At 37.3% G+C, this 20,404-nt stretch overlaps 1 protein-coding gene across 4 annotated transcripts; it reads left to right on the top strand.

The window, feature by feature from the left end:
- The first annotated feature begins 257 nt into the window (after nt 1–257).
- lcorl (ligand dependent nuclear receptor corepressor-like) lies at nt 258–19,467 on the top strand. 4 transcript variants are annotated; one of them, XM_023799197.2, is made up of 8 exons: nt 259–418; nt 6,350–6,415; nt 6,603–6,682; nt 6,779–6,908; nt 7,448–7,672; nt 7,867–7,957; nt 13,261–17,720; nt 17,921–19,467. In XM_023799197.2, the coding sequence occupies exons 1-7, from the start codon at nt 322–324 to the stop codon at nt 17,705–17,707; spliced, it is 5,136 nt and encodes a 1,711-aa protein (XP_023654965.2). In that variant the 5' UTR covers nt 259–321; the 3' UTR covers nt 17,708–17,720; nt 17,921–19,467. The 4 variants fall into 4 exon arrangements, with proteins under 4 accessions (XP_023654968.1, XP_023654965.2, XP_023654966.2 ...); XM_023799198.2 differs by having other exon boundaries at nt 7,870–7,957; XM_023799200.2 differs by lacking the exons at nt 13,261–17,720; nt 17,921–19,467 and adding an exon at nt 8,820–12,143 and having other exon boundaries at nt 258–418; nt 7,870–7,957.
- The last annotated feature ends 937 nt before the right edge of the window (nt 19,468–20,404 follow it).

The raw sequence follows: 20,404 nt of genomic DNA on the forward strand, positions 1-20,404 counted from the left end.
TACATATAACAGTGGACATATATTCAATAGTTTAATATTCATATTAGCCTTTAAAAAACAACTTGAGAATCGGACATAAAATAAAAACATAAACATAAAATATACAGTGTTACACAGTAGTGTGATCACATCTCCTATTATTTCTTATAATGCAAGAAGAATAATTAGCCTGTAGCTTGGGTCACCTTTGACTAACAGCATCTCATGTTAATTTGATAAGCTCCTCCTCCGCGTGCTCGTGTGACACGTGTCAATCAACCGAGCGTAAGATGTAGAGTCAGGGAGTGACGTCACGCGCAGAGGTAGAGGAGAACAGGCAGAATGGCTACCCAGTGCCGTAGCTCGAAATGTACGGCAGAGAGAAAAGGATTCCGGCGGGAACTCGACTCCTGGCGACACAAATTGATCCATTGTGTAGGTAAGAATAGGCGGTGCATTTTCTGATTTGTATGTCGTGTGTATATTTTTGGTGCGACTGCGGTTAGTGCTGCTTTGTGTTTGCTTTACTACACAATCCGGCTAATCTGCTAACTAGCTTTTGAGCTATATTGAATTGAAGAGGTAGTTGGCAGGCTAGCTACCAGATTCCTGTCTCCATTTTCTTTTGTCTTGACTCTTCGGTGTTCCGGTTAACGTCCCATATCCCCCCTTCCCCCCCCCTCCCCTGAGAATCTCTATCTAAAATGAGTTATGAAGTGTGCATAAAAAAATTTAAAAGAGGAAAAAACAAAAACTCTTCGTCGCGCCAAGGACTTTGACGCGGCTCTTTTTGAAAAGAATTCTGGCCATGTGAGGAAGTTGTGGACCGAGCCGGGGCCTTTTTCGCTTTTATTTGACCGTTTTTCCCATACTCACCGAAATCTTAACGGCTGTCCTTTGTCGGCTTCACGTGACCGTGTTGTTTTATAAACGCGACCCCGCTCGCTCTTACCGGGCTTCTTCTCCAGCTCGCGCGTCTGCAGGTCGTACAATGAACGAGAAACTGCCTCTTTTTAGGTATTGCACGGTGTATTACCTGGTGTTTTGAGCGAGGTGCTTGTATCCCTAATAACGCTTTTGATGCCTCGGTTGGGAGCTTGTTTCTTGGTACGGGTATCTCTGTCATGAAGCTGGTTGACTTTAGCTCGCTCGGTCAACTTTAACGATACTGACTAGACAGTCTGAATAATACAGTATTACTTGATATAACAAAGAGTATAGGTTTTGCTTAAAAGCAACTGTTCTCATAATTATTTCATGTGTGTCTAATCGGTGAGTGTTACCAACTTCAAATATAGTGTTAGTTTTTAAGTAGCTGTTCTCGCCAGCTTTCCATCTCCGTTCAGTGTTTGTCTGAATTTAACGCATTCATAAATATTTGTATTTTACTTGGATATATTCATATTGCTACCGACTTAATTGTCAATTGAGATTCTAAGAAAACGTTGAACTCTGGCACGCTGGTTGTTATGCGGTTCCGGACATTGTCGGTGAAAGGCTGTTTTGTTTCTTTTTTTTTCCTTTAGGACGCATTCGTTCCTTACGATTACAGCATTTTAACTGACATTTCATATATTTTGTATATTAACACTGAAGTTTTGCTTAAGTACAGTTAAGCTTGTATTGCGGACTTGTAAAAAACCTAGTACTATTCACTGTAACCAATATTTACTTTATTACTTTATATTTAGGAATCGGTATGAACAGCATTTATGAATTTGTCTGATTTACAGTGCCGTTTGTACTTTTACGCTGTATGACAAAGCGACTGGGAGTATCATAACTGAACGAGCTTTGCTGTTTTGCTTTACTGCATTTGTCTTGATGTGTGATGTATTTCACAAGATGTGTGAAATAGTGTTTAGAGGATTTAAGCTTGTTAAAAGATTAGGTTCAAATGAACACATGGCATTTTGTTTCAACAATGTAACAGACCTTTTGCATGAATAACTTTCACTGGATAGTGATTACTGTACAGTACATACTGTTGAGGTACACATGCATTTCTTGGTTGCTGTTATGCTGTATGCCTATCTGTTACAATGTTGCAAAACTATTATTTTTTTTAGATTTCAAGTAAGGATGAGCATGGGGTAAAGTATGTTGCTATACTGTAATGTGTTAGAAACACTGCAATGCAGTAAATTACAAACAATTATGGTGCACTGGGATGTTTTAGAACTATTACAATTGTGGTTACATTAAGACTGTGATGCTGAGGGTGTGAAAGGACGGTTGAGGGTTCAGCTGCTGAAGATGTGCATATTAGTATAAATGTTTTTCATGTGCAACATGGCTAACTTGCCTTTGGAATATTTGTGGTTTTGTGATGCAAAATATCTTCAGTTCCTTGCAAAGTAGAAGCTTATATTCTGTTTAATTGTTGTGTAATCAAATGGCTACCTAAACTGTCTGTGAGCAAGGGACTTATTTTGATTTTTGCTGTCAACCTACAAGTATTTAAGAGATGTGCAACCAAAAGCTGAATAATTTAATGTAATGTTAATAGCTTGTGGCAGCTACCTTGCCTTTTAAGCAGCTCTCTTACTGACTGGTCAAACTCTATCTGCAGTGAAAATGGACAGCCATCTTCTGGGTGTCATAAATAGAATATGAGCAGACCGAAGCTTGGCTTGATTAGTGCAAGCTGAAATTGAATTAAACATAATGGCATGTGAGATTTCATATATTAATGAAGATTTGTGGTGTGGCAAGTGTATGGAAATTAACCATTAAAGTGACTATATACAAACGTGTTTTCAAAGAAACTTTTTGAATTGGACATTTCTAATCTCACCTATTCAGATAAATTTGGTCCGGAGGTGGCATACCTGAATCAACACTGACATCTTCTTTCTATTTAACTATAAGGTATTACCTCACGATATAACCCCTTTAATATTTATGCTTGCATTTTTCTGAAAACTAAAATGTTCTGTCTATAAAGGTTGAATGTGATTCACATTTGTCATAAATCACCTATAATAATTCAAAAAGGCTATGAAAGTGAATTTTTGTGAACAAAAAAAAAAATCAGAAATAGGGGATGGTAGTGAATTATAGGGTATGAGTATATTATAGTAAATTAGGAGTGTCTTGCAGTTTTGGGGAGGAGTAAAATACTAACTCCATTTCCTTTTGAAAATCATTGTATCCAGTAAAGTGATCTTGGATCAACAACAAATATTTTTGCATGCACTGTATAAGGTGAATTCTAGTAAATGCATGCACGTTTGGTATACAAGACCCTCAGCTTCATAGATTATTGCAACAAAATGACCACCAAAATACATAAATTTGGTCATTAATTTAAAATTAATTACTAGCCATATATGTTAAGAATGAAATCTAGCTGGCTCACTGTAAATTATTTACTATATACTTATCAAGTGAATGGACATTTGTCAACATTTTTCACATGGTTCATGTGAAGACTTGCATCTGGTTGTGTAAATGCCCCATCTAGGGCTGCACCATATCACATTGTAATATTTAACCTTGAATATATGGTGCATGTGCAGTAATCACTAGGAACTGTTTGCACAAAGCACCTCAAGTTTTCCCCTTAAGCATGACACTTTAGGTTTAACCAGTGAGGGATTTTTAAGGGTGTTCCACAGAATCCCTTAAAATGTTTCCTTAGTTCAGGAGAAATCCTTAAAGGATTTATTGCATTGCAAGATTGTACGGCAGTAAAATTGTAGTTTCCATGGAGACCATTTGTTTGCATGCACTTACACCTATTTGTCATACCCGTTATCACCTCCAGTTTTAATTTTAATAAAAATATGACCTAATGAAGGGTTTTTTGCATGATGAAAACAACAAGCAAAAACATGACAAAATGTGCACTGACAATGATGAAATTAAACTTACTATTCATCTGACGAATATAAATAAAAAATAAAAGCTGGATTTTATCACTGCATCCGTACCTGATAAAAATCTAGACTGTTTCCCCTGGTGTTACTTCACTATGAGTAGGTACTTCTCGCTGGAAGAACAACTACTGAGTGGGGCATATGGTGATTAAGCTTTAATGATTAGCTGATGACAAGCCCCAATGCTAACTTGGGAGATAGGCGGAAGTGCAGGCAAAGGAGGTGGTGTGCAGGTGGAATTGTTTTGGTAAATGCATTAATGAACACCTTTTTGCATGCGTCTTCGTATTTCTTCATCCGGAAATCCGATTGATAACTGATACTTCTGTCTCTCTTTTTGAAACTTGCCAGCACTTATTAGTGGAATAACGTTACATTCTGTGGAAAGCGAAAGACCAATCTGCTAGCCAGATTTAATAATGAAATATAAACATGTTGCGGGCCGTATAAGTAAAATCATAAATCGACTGCCAGTCAAATCTTTAATGCTAAATCGGTTGATCATCATTAATCATATCCATTGTGTTCTCTGTCGTGGAACCCTCTTCTCGGGATGCGCTTGTTTTCTTCATTTATTGCCATAAACTCTGTGTCGTGGTTAAGAGCGGTATTTTAAGATGCTTTACTTGTGTTGGTGTTAAGGGAACTTTAAGGGGTTCATTATATATAAGATCAAGTTAAAATGTTCATGCAAGTTTTTTTTTCCTTTAAGGACACCTTAAGGAATAGACTTAAAGGTGTTTTGTACTAACTGTTTTATTTCAAGGAAACTTTAAGTTGGACTTAAAGGAAAATCTTAAGGTGCTTTGTGCAACAACACCCCTGGGCTTTAGATGACCAGTGCAAACATTTGTCCAGATGCTGGCTTTTCTGAACTATATGGATGTTTACTTACACCTTGAATTTGGGAAGCGGATTAGTGGTACACCTAAAATATTAAGAGTCATATTATGAAGACCAGAAGTTAGTGATCTGGCATAAATTTGGCATACTCTTTCAGAGATGCACCAATCCGTTATTCGCATTGGTATCTGCGCTGATCCTAACCTATTTGACGGATGGGGTATTGGCCATACATAACCGGTCCACGTTCGATACTTACTTATTTAGTTTTTGGCAGTCTCTAAAAAGACAGCTCCTATTTTGTTTTAAATGTATTTGTACAATCAATAGCATGACAGCTCTTTCCCATTTTAGATGTTTTTTGAGGCATTCAGGCTAAATGCTAACGCTGCCACTCAATTTATCTGCCCGTCAGTATGTGTGAGCGCAGTGACTTTCTCCTGCTGTGATGTCATGTGCATACCCCTTGCAGTATGAGGAGCATAAGAACATCAAATAAGAGGGAGACTATCTGGAAGTATTTTAAGGTTTTACAACAACTAGCAGCACAGTGATTTGCAATCTTTTAAAAACAAAGATTTGCGAGGTGGAAGTAATGTTTAGTGGAAAATCCGGGTTAACAAAGCGCACGCAATTGTGCAAGACAACGCGAGTAATATAAAAATACAATGGATGATTTGGGAGTCACTAGCTTGGGCTGTTTTGCGTACTCACTGCAGCTTGTAATAGACAAGGGCTGCTGTCGCAGCAAAGTGTAAGTGGCGCTGTTTCCAGTGGGAGAAATTGTGGGGCATTTTAAGCATTCGCTGCTTGTGTGTCCTTGCTTGGAAGATATTCAAATCAAACTCAATGCCACAAAAACGCTTAAAACAAGATGTACAAATGAGGTGGAATGGTATGTTATGTATGTTTGAAGTAGCCTAATTAAAGATTTTTTTGGTATACGTTTTTTAATCTCTATTTACTAGTTTAAAAATATTAATAATATGTAAAGTATGTATTATACATTTTTATTATAATGGTGTGTGAGTATGCCCTGCGATGGGTTGGTGTCCCATCCTGCGTTGTTTCCTGCCTTATGCCTGTAGCCTCCAGTATAGGCTGTAGTACCCCCCATGACTCTGATTAGGATATGCGGTGTCAAACTTTGGATGGATGTATTTTTTGATATTAAATCAAAGATATAAGGATACGCTGAATTTATACAGTTTGCTAACTTTTTGGGCATCACAATGCGCCCCTTATTAATATTTTAAGCATACTGCTAATCTGCTTACCAAATTGTGGACATAAGTGAATGCCTGTATATTACTGAAAAGCCAGGGTCCGGGCAAGTGTTATGCCTGTTATCTAAAGCCCTGGTGGTAATTGCTCGCACGCCATAATCGAAATATATGCTGCAGCTCTAACCCCATTCCATAAAACTTCCTCTCAGGCTGCATTATGGTGTTTCTTAGTGTTGATTTAGTGAAGTTTTAATTTGAAACATTTTGTCAAACATTAAGTTTTTGGCTTTACCGATTTATCGCTGCATGGAGTGATGGGTTTTTTTCCACTGCCCATCTGATGATACCGGCTTGTAATCCTAGCAGTGGTGAGGAAAGCTGCCACAGGTAATGTTTCTAATTTTTCTTTTCTTTTCGCAGGATTTGAAAGTATATTAGAAGGAATCTATGGAACCAGGCTTCTTAGAGATCTTAGTATATTTGACGGTAAGGTGTATGCACAGCACTTCACTGAATAATTGAATGCTTAATTGCGTTCCTTATGCTTCATTTTTAATGCTAGTTTTTAAGCATCATGACTATCACTTTTATTACTATTTAATACATTTTGTCAGGTGTTTAAGCATGTTTGAAGCAAGACAGAGTAAAAACTGTAATAAATGTGTCTTCATAGACTGTGAACCAGATGTGGTTAATGATTGGTCCGTGGATGCCAGCTGTTCTTTCTGCAGTCTACAGTTAGAAAAAATTGGGGTAATGTTTACCATGATTTCTTTTAAAATGTAACTCCTTAACTCAGGGTAGCACTTAAGTATTTTGTTAATCTGTGTTTATTCTAATTTAAAACAGGACCATATTCCAGCTGTCTGTTCGCTACAGTCAACTCCAACAGAAGAAACTTCTCCTCAGGGCCAGTCAAACACTGAGAAAATCGAATTACAAGCTGACAAGTTTCTTCATGCAATCTTTCGGAAGAAAGGTACATAGAAAATGTTTTAACGTGCAAGTTTTAATGTATGAATGATTTCATGTTATTTACTGAGATTCTTCTGAAGCAAACATCTACCCAAAAGACACAACTGGGCTGTAGGGTTTAAAGAGCACTAAACCAAACAAGGTCACACTTTGTTTCTGCCAAACAATGTGTGGTTACACAGACAGTGCTGCATCTCTGCTTCACAAAGGATGTATACACCCTCAGTGTCTATGCAACACTTGGCTTCTGTTTGCATTGCTTGTCAACTTCCTGCTGCCGTAGACCTTCACTTGAAAGTATAATTATGTAGTTACCTTGCTGTTTTTTCTTGGTAAATAATAGCAATTACATCCCATTGCCTTTCTTATACAGCAGCCTGAGACTTTGGAAGAATTTTTACATTTTTAACCTTGAATTGTTTTGGGTTTCTCCCTGAACATATGATACTGGTGTTTAAGTGTTTTCTTATCTTTCACTTTTTTCTTTTAGAAAAATATATTTTTTTTTATTCTTGTTTAAGAAGTCTTTCTCTCTCTTGCCAGACCTCCCTCAGAGCTGTGACCCGAACATTCCCTTAGTTGCTCAGGAATTAATGAAAAGGATGATCCGTCAATTTGCCATCGAATATGCTTCAAAAAGTCAAATTCAAGGAGGAAAAAATGGGTCGTCGCTGGATACGAATTTAGTTTGTGACAGTCGGCATCCCTCAGACCAAGATGGACCACTGGACCTTACTGTGAATCGAAACCATCTGAATGTTGAACAAGGTAAACAACTGTGTGTAAACCAATCATCTTTCTGCGGCAGTATTGAATATGTTTTCACATGCTATCCAATAGGATGTAGATTTAGTGTGTTAATGTTTAGTTGATGTGCTTGCTTGTCCTTATTTAAATGTTTAAAAGCACCGATTAAGATATTTAGATGCAATATCTAATTTTTTTTTAATCTGTTTATTTAGCAGGTGGCGTGCTTGACCTCTCACAGAAGAATCGTTCCAGCTCCACATTGTCAACATGTTCAAATGCGTCCACTAATCAGAACACTTCAGGGTGAGTACGGTCTTTTTAAATTTTTTTTTTTTATTTTTAAATAATGTTCTTAATTACACGTCATTGTTAAAGGGCAGTATTAGGCACTCTGATTTGTCAGTCTTTTTTGAGACTGGCTTCACTGATGGGACAACATAACATACATATGTTGGGAATTATTTCTGTATTGGGAGTGCTGAAATATCACATTTAATACCTACATTGTATATTGAAAATATCGCAGACCATCTTTGGCAGCTTAAATTGTACTGAATGTGGTCACTTGCTTGACAACTCCTTTGCCATTTCAAAGGATGAGGTTTTCAATGCCAATCTCATTGATAAACTTACTTTTTTTTTTTTTCCTATCAAGATTTGCATGTGCTCTTGATTTGTTTTATGTCTTCATTGGCAATGCAACCTTTTATTCTTAGAGGTTTTATTTTGGTTTCTGTTTTGTAATATCAAGGGTTTGACTCTTTTATTACTTGTTCAGCGGTAACGTCACAGTGGAGAGCAGTTCAGGACAATATCAGCAATAATGTACACCTTCGTTTTTTTTTGTTTTTTGTTTTTTGTTTTTTTTTTACTCTAAGCCATGAAGTTATTGGAGTCTTTGAAATACAAATTCTGCTGAATTGCAAAAAAACAAAATACTGGAAGTGCTATCATAAACATTGTTACCGCACGATTGACAGGCTGTCCTTCCAGGACTAACGTTTGCAACTTAAAGCAATTTACGCCACAGCTCAGAGACATAAAGCAATGTGAGAAGCAGTGATGTTACCAAAGCAAGGAATAAAGGAGTGGACCCTTCCATTCCGTAGCTGTTTACCAGTCTGTCATGCGTCAGCTTACCATCGTTTCATTCCATCCATCTTAGGAGACCGCAGAAAGATGACTTTGTGGAAAGAAGCTCTGAATTTTCGGAAGGTTTGCTTTCAAAAGCTTTGAAAGACGTTCAGTCAGGATCATTGGATATTCACAAAGCGGCCATACTATATGGCATACCTCAGAAAACACTGCTACTCCAGCTAGACGCCTTATCTGAAGGAAAACTGTCAGTGTTGGAAAACTTCAGCCAGGATAACGGGAATGACCTTTTTGTCTCAAGAAGCAGAGAGACTCGCCTTGTTCTGCGCAAAGTGGCCAGTTGGGCCCGAGCTGAAGTGGAGCTCTCGCAGCAGGGAAAATTTGGCACGACCGAAAACTCTGAGCTGAAGTTGCCTGCAGCCTCTTCTTACCTCCATCACCTGACTCTGCAGAAAATGTTTTCTCAGCTAAAAGAGAAAAATGAAAGCCTTTGCTTTCAGAGTTTGAATGGTCCTGCAGTTCATTTGAAAATCCCTCAGGTACGAGCCAGTGCTGTGCCCAAGTCCCAAGCTGACATCTCCAGTTTCGTAGATGTAATGTATCAAGTGTCAAAAGGTGCACCAGTGCCAGATGGCTTATCTCTTCAAAAACTCAAAACCATACTCCCCAAACAGAACAAAATGGAATGTTCTGTACCTCTAAACTCTGGTATTGAATCCTGTCTCATGCAAGCAGATCTTTCTCCACTGTGTCTTAACTCGAAAAACGGCTCCGTCGAAGATGCCGAAGATCTGGACCGGAGAGATAAACAGCCCAGGAAAAAGCGTGGCAGATACCGGCAGTATGATCACGATATTCTTGAAGAAGCCATTACAATGGTCATGAGTGGCAAGATGAGTGTCTCTAAAGCACAAGGAATATACAGAGTACCTCACAGCACTTTAGAGTACAAAGTGAAGGAGCGTTCTGGAACACTGAAGACCCCGCCGAAAAAGAAGCCCAGGTTGTCAGAATCTCTGACCGATTCAGGGACAAACAACTCCGGAAGGTTCTAGACCTCATTTCAAGTCTACTCATAGCACTTGAATTCTCAAGCTTTGACAGGATATTTTTCAGTAAACAGTTCAGACACAACACATGCCTTTTAAACAGAGCTATTCAGGGTTTTCACTGTGGATATATTATAAATATCGATGTTGTAAAACACTGTCTTAGGGTGTGTATATACTTGCATTTTTCTGGAATATTCAGGTTTAATTTGTCTTTTTGAGCATTAATGATTGTTATGTGCAGCTTTCATTCTGGGTAGGTCATCCAGTTTAAAAGCCACTCGCACTAATTCTGGAACATGGTCAGTTTTGCCTCACTCAAGTCTTTGAGTGTGTTTTAACAAATCATGGTACTGTCTGCTGTTGATGGGGACCCCAAATGCCAACAGTAGCACAAATTCCTATTGGCATGTTCTCAGTCTGTAGTACTAATAGGGAAAAAGTGGGAGAAGTATTTTAAAAACTTTGTGGTGGCTTTGTTCACCATGAGTTACATTTTTTAACTTGACAGACTATTTAAAGAAATCTGAGTTTATCAAATTTCAAATGGGTTTAGCGAAAGAAACAGTGGGTAAGTCGGAATGCGATAAAGCATGTTGAAAATGTGCACAGAAATAAACTTGAGAATGGTAAGTTAATGAATGTGTGAAGTTTATAAAGTATATATGTATTTATGAAGGTTTTTCCACAAAATACTACTGTAAACCTCACTTAACTCTGCTGCTGTGATTTACATTTCTTTTGTGAAAATGTATATTTCAATAGTTTTCCAAATATCAAATGCATCGTTGACTCTATCCTGCTTATACCAAAATTACAATTCAGGTTTATATTTCTCTCCACAAACAAGCTGCTTGAAATATTGTTTTATACAGTTCATAATTGTTAACTTAGGTGGGCAGGACAAATTTTCACCCTCTAGATTATGTTAAAAATTAGTGGATGGATCTTGGAAGTTTTTTCAGTCTGAAATCAAATTCAGAACACCATACCTTTCTGACTTCTATGTGAATGGATTAGTCCCTGTATCTCAGTTTTTTTGTATTTTGTTTACATGTAACTTTATAAAAGGGCACTAGTTTGATACAAGACAGAGGTATTCTTGAATCACCCTAAAAATCCTGCTTCAATGGTATTCTAACTTATAGCTACTTTGAATGTTTTAATAAGCTTTTCATAAAAACTCAGTGCCTCTGTTTTTTAGAACTACTGCTCAGAATGGTTGTTTAAACAGTTTGGTAGCTATTGACCGTTTTATATGGAAATGGATATTTAATTTTTGTCTGAGTTTAAACTGCAGTATTTGTCACAATCCTCATACTTGTGACAGCCTTCATTTTTTTGTTTTTTTTGTTTTCCCTATTTCATTTTGCGGTCAAACAAATGTAATGTTATTTATGCATAAATAAATTGCACTATGATTAAGTTTGTTAGTTTATGTAAATGTTCTGTGTTGTAGTCTCCCCCTTCGTGATTGTCTGATTATGTGAATTTAATACTTTGGTTGTGTTTAGTTTTGTATTAAAGCACTTTGATGCTTTTGCACATGAAATGTGAAATGTGTTTTACTGCAATTGCATGCATATGTGATTAAGTGTTCTCTACTTTTAATTCAAAATTCTGGTGTCCCTTTAAAGACCTAAAATGCTAATGGATGATGTACATTTTTGAAAAGAGGTAAAAGGAGCTTTTAAAGCCATAAGTGAGAATGACTATCTAGAAATTTTACATTTTCAGTTTTGAAATAATCCCTACAGGATTTTGATGTAGTGTGATAGAATGACATTCTTTTATATAATGCGTATAATAGTTATTTGAAATCAGTATCTTTATCTGGGTGCCCACAGATATTCTTGTTCCTTAATAAAGTGCATTTCTCTTCTCACGAAATATAATTTGAAGAAGTATCTTTCCTGTTCTCCATATTTTAAAAACAGAATTTTTACATTTTGGTTACTTTTCCACAGGCTCCAGCTGATTCATAGGAGACTTAATAGGCTTAATTGACCAGGCTCCTAGTACTCCTTATTGGTCACTGTTTTCTGGAAAAATACGCTAAATTCATTTCAACCAATATACCTGGCCTCTGTTAATTCCTTAGAATATTTCTCGCATTTTAATGTTTAATGTAAACGTTTACTTTTTTGAAATTTGACGCATTGCTTGCGAAATTCATTTTGGTCTTGTCAGTGTATTGAAGTTATAATTTGTGTTGTGAAAGATTACTTTTGTTAAAGTAGGAACTGGATGTATAACCATTTTCTTATAGTTTTGAGCGTTGCAACAATCGGTATCCTTTGCCTTCTGCAACTTGTCAATAAAGTTATGTTAAGAGTAACCTGAAACCCTGTGTTGACCTCAATCTTATGTCATGAATGTGACACTTCAGACTCCCAAATCAGATGGGCGGGTTACTAATGTGCTTTTTTGTTGCTACAAACTACCATTTGCTTGGGTGATGCACACAATTCAGCAGTGCTTTGAATTATGGATGTTTTGTATTCCAGCTCCTTTATTAATACTTTATTCTGTGGAGTGCTTAATACTGTCCAGTGTGCTATCTGCTGAAACTGAAATGTAGGTTAATGGCCATTTATCAAGAGCACTTTCTTCAGTTAATCTGAACTTTTTATTCCCAGTCACTTGCATTGACTAATATTTTCCAGAATTTCTAAGATGTGGTTTATAATGAAACTGTATTGGCATATATTACATGGGTTCAAATGTGGGTTTGTATTATTGCCAGTTCTACTTTAGTATCCACAGTATTTGTATGGAACTGTATAGCATGTAAACAACAGCATATTGAATATGTTTGATATAAAGTAGAATATACAGAAACCTGAACCACGTAATCGTAGAGATCAAATAATTTAAAAATTGGCCGGCCAGTAAAATGTAAGTTTTATGACTTAAAGAATAACTGGAATTCATGGTTCTGTAGATTCGGAGCAATGTCTTCAGGTCTTTTCAGTTTGCCATAAGGCACAATAAGTCTTTCTTGAAGCTGATACACTTAGAACTTTTGTAAAGAGGATTAATGTCATAAATTGTTTTGTAACCAGTCCAAGGTTGTCTGATATTAGGAAATACTGATACAGTCTCCAGAGCATAAACAGATTATATCATGACTAAATAAGTGGTGCTTATTTTCACCCAGTTCATAGGACAGATGACATCCTAATGTGTGATTCATCATTTCATTTACATTACTTTATGTAACGTCCTGCTTTGGACTGGCATATTTAGAACTGTTTTGTGACTAAGTCTCCAAGTAAATTACAGGCAGATTTTTAAATATGAATGTTACTGCTATAACTTTGTTTAGCTTCTGTGATACCTGTTAGTGAATCTGGAAGTTGTTTTTTGGTCACAAGTTTAGACTAAATATATACAAACACATTTTCATAAGTCTGTAGAAACTTATACGTAACAATCTGTATTCCTGCATTTTTCATATAGCTCCCTGGCCCTGGCTGGTGGTGAGGAAGTCCACTTGGCTACAGAAGCAGAAAAGTTTCAAATCAAGTGTACCGTCCTGCAGATGGTCCTTTCATCATTCTGCCCATGCCATAGGATGCTGCTTTATCATATCTTAAAGTGCATGCATGAAGATTACGTCATTTCGGTCACTCCCTACGCAGATGGCTGCAGACCTTTATCACAGGCAGATTCCTTGTCTTGTCATTTGGGACAGAACTCTGATAAAGACATGTTTGCTTTTGCAGATTACCAAACATCAGATGGATGCTGTGTGCATTCTTGTAGGCTGAATTCTTGTTCTATGACTCCCGTGTGCATCTGCCTGAAGAATTTGCATTACTTCTCGTGCCAAAGGATGGCTATCGGTTGCATTAACAAAGTCTGTGGTCCTAGTTCGTGTGGCAGCTATTCTCATCCTCAGCAATGCACATGCACTTATCAGAGCCTCAGCAAGTGCACATACATCACTCCAGTCAGAAGTGTAGTGAGCTCTCCTTTTACTCTTCATAAAGTCTGTGATTCGTTTAGCCCCTGTCCTCCACCTCTGTCCCCCGTTCCATTGGATGTTGGTGCTAAGAATAGCGATACAAGCATTATCTGCCCTTTTGCAGAAAGCAAGTGTTTCAGCAACCAGTCGGCATCTCTTTTTTTGCATGAAGAGGAAGACGATCCCCTCTTTCATGAGTTTGATAAAGACAATGCTAGCACTGAAGAGACTGAAAAGCATTCTCCTTGCGAAGACTGCACTGACTGTTGTACACGAACAGGAAAGAACTTTGAACAAAATCAAAGTGGGAATGTATTACAAAATCTAATGGAGTGTTTCAAGCAATTGAAACCTATTGAACCACTGGAAAAAGAACAAAATTCAGGACTTTCTGCCAACCAAAGCTTGGCATGCGGCAACGGCGTTCACTTGGAGGAAATTTTAACTACGATTTTACACAAGGAATCCGATAATGATTGCCACCTTAAGGAGCGTTTTCATAGGAAGCAAGAAACCTTAAATGCAGCAAGATCTCCTGACCTGGCCCCTTCTTGGCATCAGTGTGTGCAAATCAGAAGAGATGTTAGTCTGGGTCCATTACCCTGCAGAAGAAAGCTGGAACTTGAAACGCAGGGAAAAATTATTGTGAGAGATGACTTTAAAACACAATCTTGTGTGAATGTATTGCTGACAAGCCCGGAGAAGGACAAGCTTTCAGAAAGTGGAAAGAGTGAAACGACACACACTTGTGACAATCGGGTCTCTCCACACCACACTGAACTGTTCTGTAGCAGATTAGAAAACAAGGAAAAATCACCTGAACACAAGGGAAAAGATCTGAAAGGCACAAAATGTAGGAATGGGAACACGGATATAAAAAAACAAAGTTTGTCTCTTCAGCCTGTCACTGATACAAGTAGATCTAGGAGGAACATTGTTCCGCCACAGAGATTTTCTGCATATGTCACTGAGCCAAGAAAGATGTACTTTGCTGCCTGTTTTTCTGAAAGCATTTTTAATAAAAGAGGCCAGAAAGATACAAAAGATATTTGTGCTGAAAACTCCCTATCAGACTTAGATTTAAATGAATCCACAACTAAATTGAACCTGCAGAATGAATTATCTAAGACTGTGAGGCATGCAGGGAGATCTGGAGAAAACATATGTAACGATCTGAAATCAACAGACTTTAATCTATCAAATACATCCAGAACTAGATCAGCAAAAATGAGTCCGCTTCAGTTGGAAGACAACACATCTGATGATAGTGAAGTCAAAGAGGGTTTCCAGAGAAGGTCAAAACGAAGAACAGTTGCTTCCTTGGTTAAATTGAGATCTATAACTAATGATCAGAACCACCTGAACAATTTGTCAGAAGGCATTAACACCATGAAAGATGCTTTGAGTACCAATGAATGTTCTCTTACTCCATATTCAAGTCCAATAAGACTCATGTTTGTATCTCCAGTTATTAGTGAGGAGGGAATAAAGTATTCTCTCAAGTCAGCTAGTTCGGGCTCTGTAAGTCAACCAGAGACATTTGATCCTTGTGTGGAATCATCATGGTGTGGACTGGCAAAGACTGAAGAAAAATCAGTCGAGGTTGAGCCCAGACTTGCTAGAGGAGAAGAAAATAGTCCGCATAAAAGGCCGGTCACTACTGATGCATCTAGTTCAAGTGAAGAGCTTGACATTCAAAGAGAGGCATGCCTCCTTGTTCATGGACTATCACTGTCTCCTCCAAAAAGAAAGCCTGGTCGCCCCAAAAAACTCGGCCCACAAATTGAAAAGCCAGCAAAGAGACCGATTGGTCGACCACCTAAACATAAGGGTGACATTTCAAAATGTGTTTCAAGTAAGGGCAGCCCTAATACTGTCAAAAACATGGCATGCCATTCACACGATGAGGATGGTGGGAGAAGAAATAAAAACCTCAAAATCACTGTAGTTTATGGAAGATCAAGGAGAATAAGGAGGCTTGTATCTGAAAGCAGTGGACATTTTGGTACAGACCAACAAATGAAAGGATTGCAAAGTGCATATGGCTGTAAAACAAACAATGATCTGAATGAGAATTCTGTAAGGTCAAGTGCAAATCTTGAGTCATCTGCCAAACTGCTGGGTGGACCAACTGAACATTTTGATTTGGTCATACCTGTAAAAAACAAACGATCACATTCAAGCAGAAACATCAAATGTACAGAACAGAAGTGTTCAGGTGCAATGCGAAAACCAGGGAGGCCGCCAAAGGTTAAGATATCAGGCATCTCTGTGACTGTAACAACAGTTTCTCCAAAAAAACGAAATATTTGTATAGACAAGGATATGACAGAATTGAATAATGAGAAACCATTTGTCTCAAACCATCCCAAAGAGCAAACGACAATCAGTTTGCAGTCTGATGCTGTTGATGGAGAAAAATCTGAGAATGTACAAGGTGGAACTATGAACCAAAAGATTCTGGTACCACTTAGACATTCTGTGAGAATAAGGAAACCATCGGTTCATTTGCTACACTCTGTGGCTACCTCCAGGACAATCACGCGCAGTAATGCACTGTTACGGAGGTCTCGAAAATTGCTTATGAACAAAACCAGTGGTGAGTCAAACCTGTTCAAAAGTTTTGAAAAACCTTTTGTAGAAACGTCAGGTACTACAAATTCAGAATTGTTTTCAAGAAATCCTTGCGGGCAGGACCTAAGCTTTTTGTCTGGAATTTCAGTGGATTCAATTTTCACATCAAATGAACCTTTCAAATGGTGGCATACTTCTATCTCAACTGAGACATTGAATGACGAGTTAACCAGGAGGGTTCAACTAATGTCAGACACATGGGTCAAAGAGTCTGTAGAATCAAGCAACTCTTTTTCCACAGAGAAGGAGCTTAATCTCAAAACGAGAATGCATCAAACAGAAAATGAGCCTCCAAAGAATTATTTTTCTCCTGTAAAAATGCTGTTTCAGACACACTGGAATATGGATAAACTTTGTGCTTGGTTTATGCAAACCACAGAGACTCAGTCTCTAGGAATTGTAAAGAAGGCCAGTGTCCGTAATCCCTATGAATTTGTCCAGTACAATCCCATCAGAGCCACAAGCAGAACCAATGTTTGTCCTAGTCCTCAAGCAGAACGCCTGAGAAAGCACGTAAAAAAGTTTGCCAAAATAGTCCCTAAGAGTCCAGCAATGCAACTAAAAGCACAAAAGAGGATGTTTAACGCTGGTCAGCTAAAAGTCAAGAGAAGGCTTGTTCTTCTAAGATCAAGCACAATTGTTAGGGGCTTTGGCCAACGACGTCTTCTGCCTAGACACAAAATGCTAGGAAAATACGGATTTCTTCTCTTAAGAGTAAAATCAAAGTTCATGACTAGAAAGAAATCGTGTCACGATCGAACCTGGCCAATGCTCAAAAGGGCATCTGATGCTCTTTGTGGTGATTTACCATCGAAAGCGTTTCGGCAGGCATTTGCATCTACCTTAGAGACAGAAAATTGTTCTTTGAACATGGAAAGAAAAGAACTCGGAGTCCAACAACCTGAAGAGACCTTGATTGATGTTTCCCAGGAAGAGAGAATCTGCTCAAGAACCTGGAGCCCAGAACGACTGAAGGAATGCAGAGTATTCCTCAAGAAAATCAACTCTCCGGAAACAAAATCTGCAGCTGAAGAATGTAATTTTTGCACAATTAAACTAGATGATGTATCATCATCCGGGTACTGTTTGCCTCCAAGAACAGAATGTGCAGAGAGACATGTCAGAAAGGAGATAGCACATGTAGCTAGAACTGAAAGCAGGCCTTCCCCTAGAATGCTGTCTTCATACTGTCCTGAAGAAGACCAGATTCAGTTCAGAAATCGAAAGAAACAAAAACGAAAAAGCCATGGCACAAGTGGATCACAACCTCTGAAAATGGCAAGACAATCTTTGATCAGCAGCTAGAAGGGAAGAAAGGGTATGTTTGTTCCAAATAATCAAGTCTTTGTGTGCATATGTCAGTGTGTAGATGCCATTGCATATTTTTTTCATACAGAAAAACAATGCAGCTGTATAATTACTTGCTATTGGAAGCCACATTTTTGGGGGGGTGGGGTGGAATATATATAATATAGATTGTGTGTGTTTTCCTAATGTAACCTTTTTTTTCCTCTGCAGAAAGCTCCAAATAACCAGGAAACCATCTTGGTGAGATGCATTCGACAAGATAAAACTTGTTTCAGTACAAGGTGCCTTCAAATTGTCTGCTGGTTGAGAAATCTGACAGTAATATCTCAGTAAGCATTATGTAGCATAAATTAAAATTAAGGATATGTTAAGGTTGCACTATTTTGTATTGTGTTTTTTTTTTTTTTTTCATGTAGTTATGTTTGTATGCTTTTAGAGTAGCTTGTCACTTTTTTTGTTTGGATAGTACTTTTAAAGTATTATTAAAAAGGTATTCCCATCATAAAAGGAAATAAATTAGTAATGTTTTACGGAATGGCCATAATTCATGAAGGACTTTTTTAATAGGCGCTACAGGAATTGCCATAATGGCATACCTCAGGTTGATCTTTAAAAATATTTGAGGTCTCAAACATATCATTACCCGAAAAATCAATGTACAAATCTGACTATTGCTTTTGGACATTGCAGGTTTTAATGTAGTCTGTCTAGGTCTACACCAATCAAGGATTCATTTTAGAGCAACCCTTTTAAAATGTGCATTAACTTTTGCCAAAAGAAATATGCATGAAATGTTCTGTTGTTGCAAATTATATGAGGTATGCAGTTTTCCCAAAAGAATTTGGCAGTACCATAGAACGGTTCACCTAAGTAAATGATTGTCATATGCATCTATATGGGGGGGAGGGTATTTTTGGGGGTTTATTATTTTTTTGTGTTTGATTTGAAGAATTTGCTTGAATACTGTCAAAACTCCCCAGCCTCCGAGCATTAACGTACTAATGTAAGTGACACAAACAAAACCTTTGTTGCACTATATCAAATCCTTCAGTAGAAACCATAGCTTTCACTACCACCATTCTAATGTCTCAAGATATTCTATAGGTGCAATATGTTTACTTATTTAAGCCAGATGGTGTATCATTTTTATTAAAAGCTTTTAATATTTTTTGATGCCAATAACTTTTCTAAATGTTAGTTATTCATTTTGTGTTATAACTTGGTTGACTTATAGTTTAGAGTAATTTCACTTGTTGTCTGCGTCTCAATAATAAGCCTACCTCTTTTACACAGGCATCCTGAAAACCTCAGACAAAAATAGCTACACTTTAGTTGAAGCCACATTTGTGCATAGTATGCCTATGGGTTCACTACTTTTACGTGATCATCCATACTGTATGCAGCTATGAAAATTTCCAAGCCAATCAGCAAAAAAGTGTGGTAAACTATTTTAATTTAAATCAATGGTCATTGTCTTTACACTACACAAGTTTTTTGTTTCATTGTAAATGTATCTTTTATGAAAACTGAACCAGATGTGAAAGAGCACTGGAAATTAAGGGAAAATAATTTAATATATCTTTGAATCATTTACTTTTATTGCTTTATTGGCATAATATAAGCAGCTATAACTCATTCAGACTCGCTTTATATTTAGACTTCTCACAATTTTACATATTTTTCTTAATTTTTACATCACATGTAACACGTCATTCATATGTGTTGTGCTTCTGGTCGAACAGCCCATTTCCATCCTAGAGGACAGTTGCCAGTTTTATTTTCAAGGTAACAAAAGGATTGTATGTAAAATGTTTAGGTTTGCTATGTCCCTGTACATAATCAATTTAATAGATTGCCACTGAATTTAGTAACATCAATTAAATATAATACAATCATCCAATGACAATTTTAATAGACACCAATTTATCAGTGACTTGTTTTTTCATGGACTACTATAAGTTCAATTAAAATATTCACCCAAACTGACTTAAACTCTACTACTTTATTACTTTTCTGTAAAAAAAAAAAGTAGCCCATCCAACAGTAACACCTCCAAGAATTAGTTTAACCTACGTCCTCATACAAGGACATCATTTTTGTTTAAAACTATTAATTGTTCAAAATAAATAATGTTTGGTTTGTATGATTATGAGGTGCTACTAATCCCAAATAGCTAAAGGAAATAAAACATGCACACCAAAAAACGGCCTGGGACTGAGGAGGTTAAGATGAAATTACACTGGATTAACATTAAAAAAAGAAACAAATGCCAAGAAAACTGTCCTCAGAAATGCTGGTTTTGCTTTTACCTTTTTCTGAATGTCAAACACACATCTGTTGCTGTTTGTGGTAGCCAACCCAAGCATACACACAATTGCAGTTTTAATAAATCAGATGTTAATCTGTTGAATTGTAGTGGGTATAGAAGTCATTTGTCACTTTTTAATAAACCTTCATGAAACATTCCGACTTGTGAAACCATACATTGTCAAATCTTAGTGAATTATGTTACTGCATTTGAATATTGCACTGTGTGTGTATGTTTATATGTTAACGTGATAGTAGTTTAAGATGTTTTCATTATTCAGAAACTTCATTCTGCCATTTGTGGCTAAGTAATATCAGCTCGAAGTACGTGCTGGTTCTGTTCGATCCATTCATCTTCCAACCATGAGGAGCACAAGGCAGGAAACA

This window comes from Paramormyrops kingsleyae, chromosome 25 (genome assembly GCF_048594095.1).
Source record: "Paramormyrops kingsleyae isolate MSU_618 chromosome 25, PKINGS_0.4, whole genome shotgun sequence".
NCBI classification, from domain to species: Eukaryota; Metazoa; Chordata; class Actinopteri; order Osteoglossiformes; family Mormyridae; genus Paramormyrops; species Paramormyrops kingsleyae.

What these genes read in the sequence shown, in the direction of transcription:
- lcorl (XM_023799197.2), top strand. Translation starts at nt 322, where the DNA reads ATGGCTACCCAGTGCCGTAGCTCGAAATGTACGGCAGAGAGAAAAGGA. An exon ending in AGATCTTAGTATATTTGACG is followed by an intron (nt 6,416 to 6,602) that starts GTAAGGTGTATG and finishes GTGTCTTCATAG; the next exon opens with ACTGTGAACCAGATGTGGTT. An exon ending in ACTAATCAGAACACTTCAGG is followed by an intron (nt 7,958 to 13,260) that starts GTGAGTACGGTC and finishes TTTTTCATATAG; the next exon opens with CTCCCTGGCCCTGGCTGGTG.